An 11,482-nucleotide genomic window follows, 5' to 3' on the forward strand; every position below is an offset into this window, starting at 1 on the left:
CTGCAAGTATTTCTTACTTACTTATTTATTTAAGTGAAGGGGAATTCTCAACTCTGAAGCCAGAGCTTAGGTCAGAATTGTTCGCTTATTTCGTCCCCCCTTCCCGCAAGTGGGAGATGCCATTGTGTCACTCTGAGTAGACCCAAGGGGTGGCAGATAACAATAGTTCAGCTATGAAGATCCTAGGACGTAGGGGTTGGAGTTGGTGGAAGTGCCTTTTCTTTTGCAAGTTGAGAAACTAAGATTAAACCCAACTCCCTTCCTCAATAAACGAAGGCTGCGTTCCTCTTACGGGATGCAGGCGCTAGGGGGTGGCCGCCTCCTTCAGGAACTATTTCTGGCCCGCATGTCAACTTGTCACGTCCACTTCTGGATTGGCAATGCAGTTCCTCGGCCGTAGCCGCAAAGCGTTGCAATTGCCAAAGAGATTAGTCTGAAAGGTGAAGGCGAGGGTTTGTTTTCCTTTTTTCTGCCGTGGCGCAGGACCAGCGACCGCTTGGGGCGCCTGCTTGCGCGCCCTCGCCTGGGGGCTTTTGTTTTCCAAACTTCCTTCTCGGCGCAGAGCCGAGGGAGAGCTGCGGAGAACGAGCTTCCACTCGCTTTATTTGTGCGGGTGGAGGAGGTTTTTCTTTGCGCGCGGCGATTCCGCTCCGAGAGTTGCTGGAAACGCCCCCCGCCCGGCCGCCCCCGCTTTGCAAGAGCGGCGCTTCCGGGTGGGAATGAGCCGAAGTAACGGGAGGAGGAGGAGCCGAGGCTGTAGCTTTGGGGCGGCGCGCGCGCGCACACACATGCACGCGCTTGCGGAGCGGCCGCCTCCCGTAAGGAGGAAGCAGGGCACCAAATGGACGCGGCGGGCGGGCGGAGCTTGGTGGCTAGCGCGCCCCTGGATTTGGAGAGCCTCGCCGCACAGCAACTTCTTCCGAAGTAGCCGCTTGAAAGAAAGATCAAACGGCGGCCTCGCCTTTGTAAACCAGTCAAGGGCAAGAAAAGTGGGGGGGGGGGAGTCGGGGAGCCTGACACTTTCCTCTCTGCTCCCCACATGGATGCAGCCCGGCGCTCAGTGGATGCAGGCATCGTGGTGCGCCTAGGCGCGGCTCCGACGGCAACAAGTCCTTCCCGCACCCGCCCATAAGCCTGCCTGTCCTTCTCTGGGAACTGGGTCGAGCTCGCATGTCAATGCGCACAGGCCAGGCTCGCTTGTTCTTGCGTAAGATGCTGAGCTGGTCTGCGAGTGGGGGAGCTTTCCCCCGCTGCTAAAGTAAAAGGAGCGTTGAGAGTCGGCCTTCGCCAAAGAGGGGCCGAATTACGCACTGCTTGGTAGGCAAAGCCAGTTCCATATGGGGCGGACGCACTTGCTCTGGGAAGAGTGCGCGCCGTGGGGCTTCCTTCCGACTGCGCCGCGCGTCCCCCTGCACTTCCCCCAGCAAACGCATTCCAAGCTCTCCAAGCCACCGGCTTGAATTCATTAACCGGGACCAAAGTGTGGAGAGACTTCATTGCCGCGGCGGAGGGACTTGGGGAGGTGGAAGGGGGAGGCTGCGCAGCTCTCCCTCTTTTTTGGCGAGGGTCCAGAGGAAAGGGGTGGGGCTGGGCACGGCGAGCGCCGGCGCGCGGTCCCGCAGCTGTGCTGCGTCAGCCCGGCCCTCCCCTGGCCAGGCGCAGCGGCGAGCGGGGAGTTTGAGGCTGTGTGTCAAAGGACGAGGCGCTGGCTGCGCCAATCGGATCACAAGACCTTGAGCGGCTGCCAAGTCTGGGAACTAGTCGGCAGCGGGACGGTCGCACGGGCTGGGGCTTCTCTGGAGCAACAAGGAACCCAGCAGCTGAGGAGTTAAAGCGCCCTTTCTTCTTTCTCTTGCAAACATCACACACCCCAGCGGGCAGCGGCGGTGCCGTCCAGCCAGTTACACGGCCAGGCGGGCAGCCTTTGTTCCCAAAACCTGTTGCGTGGCACAAGGTCCCTTGATTGGGCGGGAGGAAGAGGAGGAGTTGTAGGGGCGTCCCGTTTCACTCCCAGGCCCTTTGATGCTTCGCTGCGAGCTTCCCGAACGGCTCGGCGGGGGTGTGAAACTGGCAGGGAAGCCCAATGCCAGCGTGTGTTTACTTGAAAACTTCCGAGCCGTGCAAGGAGCTGGGCGGGCTTCGCGCAAAGAGGGCGGCCGATCCTCCGCGCGGGGTGGTGGGGGAGAAACCCAATCTGGAGAGAGCATGGCCAGGGGGGCTCTCTGTGCACGTCAACGCTGCCTAGACCTGGAGTGCAATCGTGTCTTTACGCCCGTGCTGCATGATGCAGCAGAAAATTGCACTTTGGGTGCAGACACCGAGCTAACATGCATTGCTGCTCAAAGACCTTTTGTCAAGTAGCAATTGTTTCGTAATTCACCCACGTGATGCAAGCACCCTGCAACCCGAGCTTATGCGTGTTTACTCAAAGTAAGCGCCCGAGTTCAACGTGCACAGGGGTTGCGGTCTCGGCGCACAAGCCTTGCGGAAACCCCTTCCTCTTCATACTACAAACCTGAGGTTCAGCAGGTGTAGGAGCCACGCTGCATTCTCGAGCAAACTGCATTCGTGCTTTGCCGGCGGTTAACCTCATGGGAGTTTCCTGTGCACATGGCGTTTATTGCAAGGCTCGCGGAAACTGCGCCGCCCAGAACTAAGCAAGCCTTTTGTATACAGAATGCATTGTGCAAAATAAGCCGGCCTTATAGGATGTCTTCCCTGGTGCATGTTCCGATGAGAAAAGTAAACCTGCACCCCTGACTGCGTATATTGGCCGCGCTTATAGAGAGGGAACAGTACCTTCTCTATGCGAGCCAGCGAGCCTCCAGCGCGTGCCTAGCACAGCAAGGACTGGGGGGAACCGATCGCTTTGCGCGGCCTTAAGACTTTCTTTGGCGAACAGGACCCTTCCCGAGACCTCGCCCCCTCCTTTCTGGATCACTTCTCCAACTTGCCCCACCTCCCTCCTCTCCCGGCCGCTGAAAGAAAATTGGCGGCGCCCAATGAGAAGGAGCGCCGAGACAAAAGAGGCCGGGCTAGGCTGGGTGGGAGGGGAACCTCTGGGTGCTGTTGCTGGGAGACCCCGGCCGGGTCAGTGTTGGGTCCCTCCCCGCTGTCCTGGCGTTTATATATGGGGCGTGTACGGCAGTCGCGGAGTTCCAGCACTCGAGATAGCTGCGGCCGCCGCTTTGGCTGGGCACCCGCTTCCCCATCTCGGTTGGGAAATTGATTATATAGACTTTTTCAGCTCTCAAGCAATCCGCCCTTTCCTATCCAGTCGTGGCTCACCCAAAGCTTCCGAGGAAAGTGGGATCTTTCGGTCCTTCCTGCATTTCCGACCATTACAGGATCTAGAAATGTCTACAACACTCTTATCTGCCTTCTACGACATCGACTTCTTGTGCAAGGTAAGGGCAGGGAAGCTCGCGCTCTTGTCTCTCTACCAGGGAGCTGAAATAGTTCAGAGAAGTTTTGGCGCAAAACTGGTTTGCAGAAAGACCCTGTCCAAGGCTGCAATCCTGTGCACGGTTACATGGGAGCGAGTCTGGCTGAACCCCGTGGGACAGACTCCCTGCTAAGTATGCAGAGGAACGAGCTGCAGGAACGGCTTTGTTCTGCAACAAGTTGCGAGGGGGAAGATTAAAACTTTTCGGCTCTGAGTAACTTCCCAGGGAACCTGCTGCTCCCTGTTGCTCGTGCATCTCTTGTAGCCTTTCGCTTTGTAGTGGAGGGAGGTGACAGCGAAGAAGGGCATATTTGCAGTGGAGTGCCTGTTGTTGTGCTCAGTTGTTGTTGTTTGCATTTATCTTCCTTGTGATTATTCCAGTGTACGTGTGGGGTGGGTGTGTTTTAAAATAAAAACTGCAGTGGCAGATGTGTGGAAGCTGAAGCTTGCTACTGCAAGGTCCGGCTGTGTTGAATCGGAACTCTTTCGTGCAGCCCCTCCGGATTGGTGGGAGGGGTTTCGGAGCACCCCTCGAAAAGTTTTAAATTGCAGATAGCTGCTTGGAGCGGGAGGGGAGGGAGCCTTGACAACCAAGACCGCATGGATACGCGACTGGAGCTGGCGGAGGCTCCTCTTGGGCGATTCCGCTGAGGAAAGACCCTTGTAGTTGGTGCAGAAAAGAAGAGAGAGAGAGAGGTGCTGGAGACTTGCAAGCCCCTGTCCTTTGCCCAGGCTCTCGGCAGTCACGGTGCACCGTTTTTTCCCCTTTTTCTTTTCTTTCTCCCTCCCTTCTCTGCCCCGTTCTCCCCTTCCCCCCCTCCCTTCTGGCTCCCAGACCGAGAAATCCCTGAGCAGCATGCTGGACAAGAAGGCGGTGGGGAGCCCCGTGGGCACTTCGCCCAGCTCCAACTTCGCGCCGGGCTTCCTGCGGAGACATTCGACCAGCAACCTGCAGGCTCTGGCTAACGGCAACGCCAAGTTCCCGGCGGGCTCGCCGTCGCCTTCGCCCTCTTCCTTCGGCGGCCTCAAGGAGCCTGGCACCGGAGGAGGAGGCGGCGGCGGCGGAGGGAGCAGCAGCCCCACCACCGCCTTGCTGAACAAGGAGAACAAGTTCCGAGACCGCTCGTTCAGCGAGAATGGCGAGCGCAGCCAACACCTCATGCAGCAGCTCCAGCAGCAGCAAGTGGTGGTGGTGGCGGCTTCTTCGGCGGGGAAGGGCGGCGGCGGCGGCAATGGCAACGGCGGAGGGGGGGGCGGCGGCGGGGCTCCCATCAACTCGACGCGCTACAAGACGGAGCTGTGCCGGCCCTTCGAGGAGAGCGGCGCCTGCAAGTACGGCGAGAAGTGCCAGTTCGCGCACGGCTTCCACGAGCTGCGCAGCCTGACGCGCCACCCCAAGTACAAGACGGAGCTGTGCCGCACCTTCCACACCATCGGCTTCTGCCCCTACGGGCCGCGCTGCCACTTCATCCACAACGCCGACGAGCGCCGCCCTGCGCCCGCCAACGGCAGCGGCGCCAACCCCGCGACGCCGCAGCACCAGCCGCCGCCCCACCAGACCAGCGCGCCGCCCCCGACGCACAGCGGCGGCCACCACCACCCTCTGCACCCGCCGCACGCGGGAAGCACCGGCGACCTGCGCGCCTTCGCGCCCTCCGCCCGCGACCACCCGCTGGCGGGCGGCGGCTTCGGCATCCCCCACCCTCGAGGCGGAGGAGGAGGGGACAGGCCCAAACTGCACCACAGCCTCAGCTTTTCCGGCTTCTCGGCGCACCACCACCAGCACCACCACGGAGGGGCGCCGGGCGGCTTGGAAGCGGCGGCCGCGGCGGCAGCCTTGCTCCTGGAGAGCCCCGGCGGGTCTCGCACGCCGCCGCCTGCGCGCTCCTCGGGCGGCTCGTACTGCGACGAGCTGGTGGCCTCCCCGCCGTGCGCCAACAACGCCTTCGCCTTCTCGGCGGGCCAGGAGCTGGGCAGCCTCATCGCGCCGCTCGCCCTCCACGCGCCGCCGCCGCCGCCTCCCCCTCCGGCCGGCTGCTTCGCCAACGCGGCCGCCACCTTCTACCGCTGCCACCAGCAGCCGGGCGGAGGAGGAGGCGGCAGCGGCGGGGCGGGAGGAGGAGGAGGAGGCGGGAACTGCTGCCCGCCGCCCGGCCCTCCGGCCTCGCCTCCCTTCACCTTCCAGCCTTTGCGCCGCCTCTCCGAGTCGCCCGTTTTCGACGCCCCGCCGAGCCCTCCGGATTCCCTGTCCGACCGAGAGAGCTACCTGAGCGGCTCCCTCAGCTCGGGCAGCCTCAGCGGCTCGGAGTCGCCCAGCCTGGACTCGGGCAGGCGCCTGCCCATCTTCAGCCGCCTCTCCATCTCCGACGACTAAGGAGGCGCCAGGAGAAAGTGGGACTTTGGGGGCGCAGGGCAGGTGTCCTATGGTTGTCAATCCTTGGGGACCCCTGCTTTTTTTTGGAAGGGAGGGTCCCTCGTTGGGCAAGCTACCCCCTTTCCCCTCTTCAATGCCCCCTATTATTTCCCTGCCTTCTCACCAGGACTGCAGCAGCCTCCAGATACTAGCCAAGCTCGCACAGACCCTTTTCTGTTTTCTCCCCCACACTTTTTTTTTGCGTTCCTTTTTAAGCAAGAGAAATCCTTTTGATTGCTGAGCAAATTCAGAGAGGAGACAGGAAAAAAGAAGCTTCCCCCACCCCCACCCCCTTTTATCAAGAGCTGAACAAATGCCAGTTTGTGAAAGGGCAAATGATGTCATCAAGAGAACAATCTTATTTTTATATATCTAAAGAGACTGGAAGGAGAGGATTTCTCCTCCCCCCCCTTTTTTAGACTAGATTATAAATGTGCACCAGCAGCAGCAGCCATTCCATCTTCCAAGTGTGTTTTATGGGGAGGGGAGGAGACAAAGGGTAATAATAAACATTAGCAAACAGTTCTGCCCAATCCTACTCCCCCAGGAATCAACAATCATTCTGGAGGCCCATGAACTCTGCATTCCAGGTCCCTCCAGATCGCTATACAACAACAAAAAAAGAATTTAAAGTAAGGAGTGTGGGGTCTTTTTGCCTTTCAATCAAATTTAAAGTAAATATACTAAATGTATAAGCTTTTAAAAGAAAAATCCAACATCCTGCCAAGAATATGCCTTGATAACACTCTAGTTTTTTTATATATATCTTATATATATATTATAACATGCTAAAACTTCCATTCCAAAGTTTAATATTGGTTCCATTGCCACCACTTAGTGGATGTTTGGCTTAGAACAATTTTTTTGTTGCTTTATTTGGAAGCATTCAACTGAATTTAGTTTGTAATTGTTGGAGAATAACTGCTGATTTTTTAATTTTTTTTTTTAGCTGAGTTGATTGCGCAAGTCACTGCACAACTCAATATGAAACTATTTAACTTATTTATTATCTTGTGAAAAGTATACATTGGTAATTTGTTCATACTGTATTTATCGGGTATGATGAAAAGCAATAGATATATATTCTTTTATTATGTTTAAATTATGATTGCCATTATTAATCGGCAAAATGTGGAGTGTGTTCTTTTCACAGTAATATATGCCTTTTTGTAACTTCACTTGGTTATTTTATTGTAAATGAGTAAAATTCTTAATTTAAGAGATTGTATGTAATATTTATTTCATTAATTTCTTTCCTTGTTTACGTAAATTGAAAGATTGCATTGGCCTTTTTTATATAGAAATCTGACTCAATGCTGTGGAAGTAGTTTTGAGAAATTTCAATGGGTTGTGTTTTTTTTTTAGAATGTACAATGGTTGTAACCCGTCCAAGTTTAAACCTACTTTGCAATCAGAATTTAAAGTGGCAAAACCTAATTCAAACTTTTGAAATTAACCAAAAAGTATTCGTGTTGCCTAACTTCACCAATCACACTGTGATAGTTAAAAAGTATGTAGCAATAAAGAGGGGGGAGGGGGAGCCCAGTATTACGTCCCACAGTGCCTTCATAGGGGTCCATGCTTGCCTTAAATCTTCCTCAACCAAATGAGTATTTTCTTAATGCTTGAGAATTTGAATGTAGGGCTGGGGGTTTTAACTACATGAAATTGTACCACTGGTGTACCACTCGTGTAAGTAAGGAGGCCACATTTGGGACCTGAACCTGTAAATGTGTTCAGGATCATATCTTTTACAGTTCCAAAACATGAAACTTTTTGTTTGGAAAAAGAAAGTCAGGAGTTATACAAAACTTTCATGGGAGGGTGAATGGATGAATGAGCAGTACCTTTTTTTTATTAAAAAAGAAAAGAAAACGTACATAGGTACAGATTCAGCACTATGTACTCTTTGGACTACTTTAACATAAAGAAGTATGTTTTGAATGTAACTAGAAGATAAGTCAACTTGCGTTGTAATATATTTTGGAGAGTCAGTTCACTACAAATTTGGAGTGCGAGACTGTAAACTTTGTACTGTAAATGTTTTGTAGTTCTCCCAATAAAAACTCTTGAGGAAAAAAAAAATCCCAAGCTATTAAAAGCCAATGTCTGTAAGGTGGTGGTTCTTTATTAGTTCTGCCCTATCAGTATGGTGTCTTAGCTACAGATTAACCTGGTTTTGAACTGCAGAATCGCTCCATTCCTGCAGAAATACTTGGGAGGCTGCCAAAACCAATAAACTTTTGTTCCAGAAGGTTCCAAGGTACTATTTCAAACCACACACAGTCCTGTATGCATCCAACTTTTGAAAGGGAGGAGGAGAGAGAAACTGGCTTTCCTTGGTGATCTTTAGAGCTGCTGATTGTTTTTACAAAAATAGTGATCAACTTATTAATATAAAGGAAGTCAACAATAGAATATAACTTTGCCTGGAGAGCAGGAGGAAATGATGAATGGGAATAATACACAGCTCATCCTTGATTCCTGTTCAAAATATGTTTCCTTGTAACAACACAGAGGTTTAGCTGGATAAGTTCAATGCTTTTTAAACAACAAAGCACTTAATGTTTCCCTAAGTAGGATTTTTGTCTAGTTCTTGCAAATGGAAGGTAACAAACAAACCACATCTTTATTCTAGCGCAGGCTCTCCCAACTCACCAATCCCAGCAAAACTCAACAGTTTTCCATTACTAATTATCCATACAAAAACGTTTCCTCCACACAAAACTAGCATGTGGGGAAGATGGCAGGCTACCAGGGAACTCTGGGAAGCCAAATTTTTTAAGGTACAAAGCAGGGTATTCTCTCATCTGCCATTGTGAGAGCATTGGCCCAAAATGCTTGCTATATTGAATGTTTACTTTTTCAGAGCTTGCTTAGTTCTTTGTTGTGATATTGGACACATGGAGGCCTGTTAGTAAACCTATTCACCCCATCTCCATTAATAAGTTCCACAAACTTTGAAATGAATTTATTTCCCTATGATTAATAAGGTTTGTTTTTTTTTTGCCTGCTTTAAGGTTAATGTGGCCTTGCTGTGCTGCCTGGACATCTATAAATGCTAGCTAGAATGCAGTGCTGCTACCCACATGTTCTGTAGTTGGACAAAGCTCGGGACTGACTTTTAAGTACTGAAATTAATGTTTGCTCATTGCTAGTCTGTAGGCATGCCACCAAAGGCAGTTCCCATTATTTCAGAGACTCTGGCCTTTGGTTTTGTGGTTGTGGTTTCTATAGATTAGTATTTGGTGGTTGGGTAATTAGGCAGTCATTTTTATAGGAGGCCTTGGTGACAGGCATAGACACCTTCCTGGAAAAGCTAAGAAACAGAACTTGTAACTTTACAAAGTTTAGAAGCTGGTATTCTGGTTTGCAATGGTGCTGTTCTAATATTTCTATGCATGTATATGTAATAGAACCAATACCCATGCAAGCAGCATCTCTATGGTGCCCTCTAGATGTTGAGGACTATAACTCCCAGTTGCTCTGACCAAGATGACCAATAGTCATGGCTTATGGGACTTCTAGTCCATAACATCTGGAGGGCACCATGTTGACAACCCCTGCCTTTCAGGCTTTCATGACCTGTGGCACCAATTTGGAATGCAGGCAGTATTGGGGCCTGCTGTGCTTGACAATTCCCCAATGCTTGTTCTGTTTCTGCCTGCTGGGGAATGCAGAATGTGCATACCTGTGCCTGCATTCACCTTGATTGTGGGCAAGTTTGCCGTCTATCGGATTTGACTTTTGCAGTAGTAATAAATTGCATTCCTTCTATCCTTGAAACAAGTGTGTGTTATAATAGTGCTCATTAATTTGTGTAGCTCGTTAGATGGATAAAAGAGCTTCACATACTGTAGATCAGGCACGTCCAACAAGTAGATTGTGGTCGCCTGTGGTAGACCACTGGCTCTGCTCCCCCCCCCCCAAGAAGCTCAACAGGGCTTTCCTCCCTAAAAAAAAAGCCCAATATGACCTGAACCCCTAAAAAACACCTCCATAAAAAAAGCTCAATTCAACAATTTTGATTTGAGCCCTCCCAAAATGGATTATGTCATTACAAAAACCCTGTAAGCGGAACCAGAATTATACCCATCATGTAAATGGACCCAAGCACAACAATGACTTGGCTGTAACAGGCAAATTCAAACCATGGACTTGAGAGAATTTTAGCCTGGTCTCTTAAATACAGCACTAGATATTGAAATAAAACTTTCCCCCTAAAAAAACAAAATGTAACTGCCTAAATACCTTATCTGGGATGGTTTTATTCTCTCCCCTGCAGCCTGTATTCTATCTTCTAGCCCTTTATTCATTAATAGGCACTGGGTGTGAGTCATAGCAGCACAGTTTGGTGTTTCCTGATTGGGATGTGAAGCCAGAAAAGCAGCTGTTTCGTATTACACACATTTGGTCTAGCGTTCAGCTATTTTTGTGGTGTGCGCTAAAAAGATCAGTACTGGTGGTCAAATTGCAGCCTGTGCCACGAAGATATTTTAGAACCAATTGTTTGCTCTTGAAACCATTCTAACGTTTGTATGAGTTGCTAAGATATATCAGAATTGGGAGATGCAGGTAAAACAGGCCCAGGTGTATCAGCTTCCTGCTGCTTTATGGTGATTTGCAGTGCATCTAGTTTCTTGGAGGAAGTTTGGAATGCTGCATTCTTATGGCAAAAGAATTGTGGTCTATACTATGCCATGAAGTTCCATTAAGGTATGTCCTTTTGTACCTTTGCAGTCTTCCCTGGCCTGGCACCATCCAGATGTTTGGGACTGCACCCTCCATCAGCTCCGCTGGCCATGTTGGCTGGGGATGGTGGGGATTGTAGTTCAGAACATCTGGAGGGAGGCAGGTTAAGGAAAGCAGCCTAAAGGGAGCTGCATTGGAGTAAGTTCTGAAGCACCATTGGAATTTGAGTCCAACAGCACCATACAGTTAATGCACATGTCTCCAAAGAATACTGGGAAGTAGTTTATTCAAAATACTGGAAACCGTAGATCTGGGGAGAAACTACAGTTCTCATGATTCTTTGGGAGAAGTCATGTATTGAATGCACCTTAAATGTGTGCTGTGGAATGTGGATCTGCCCTAGTTAGATCTCAGGCCATAATGAAGAATAGTTCCATGCACTTTAAAAAAACCAAAACAGTTCAGCTCAGCCTTCCACAACTTGCTGCCCTAGAGTTCTGGATTTTCACTATGTAACATGGTGAAGGGAGATTATCACGGCTGTTGGTATAAGGATTCCTAAGGCTGAAAGCTGCCACTCTTGCAGTCGTATGTGTTTCTGGGAAAGCATCATAAAGGTTTTCTGTATCTTTGGGAAGTGGGAACTCAGCCCAAGGTATAAAGCTGTAGGGAAGGTTTCAAAGATGGTGGGCATTAAATGTTGTGGAGAAGAGGCAAGAAGTTTGCCCAAAGGAGCCGAAAGGAAGGAGGAACTTGGGGACATAGGATGCCACCTTTATACCGAATCAGGCCCATTAGTTTATCTCAAGGCAGCCTACCCAACAGGGGTGCCAACTGGAATAAAATATGGGGGTGGGGGCTGGACAGGTAGGAGTTGGCTTCTATGGAGACTCCTCAAGGAGTCTCCCATCTACTCACTGATCAGACAATAA

At 51.0% G+C, this 11,482-nt stretch overlaps 1 protein-coding gene across 1 annotated transcript; it reads left to right on the forward strand.

Annotated features, from left to right (window-relative positions):
* Nucleotides 1-1,636: 1,636 nt before the first annotated feature.
* ZFP36L2 (ZFP36 ring finger protein like 2) lies at nucleotides 1,637-7,964 on the forward strand. Its single transcript, XM_081904034.1, has 2 exons — nucleotides 1,637-3,407; nucleotides 4,281-7,964. Exons 1-2 carry the CDS (start codon nucleotides 3,003-3,005, stop codon nucleotides 5,817-5,819), a joined length of 1,944 nt encoding a protein of 647 aa, XP_081760160.1. The 5' UTR covers nucleotides 1,637-3,002; the 3' UTR covers nucleotides 5,820-7,964.
* The last annotated feature ends 3,518 nt before the right edge of the window (nucleotides 7,965-11,482 follow it).

This window comes from Podarcis melisellensis, assembly GCF_964234715.1.
Source record: "Podarcis melisellensis genome assembly, chromosome: 3".
Classification (NCBI taxonomy): domain Eukaryota; kingdom Metazoa; phylum Chordata; class Lepidosauria; order Squamata; family Lacertidae; genus Podarcis; species Podarcis melisellensis.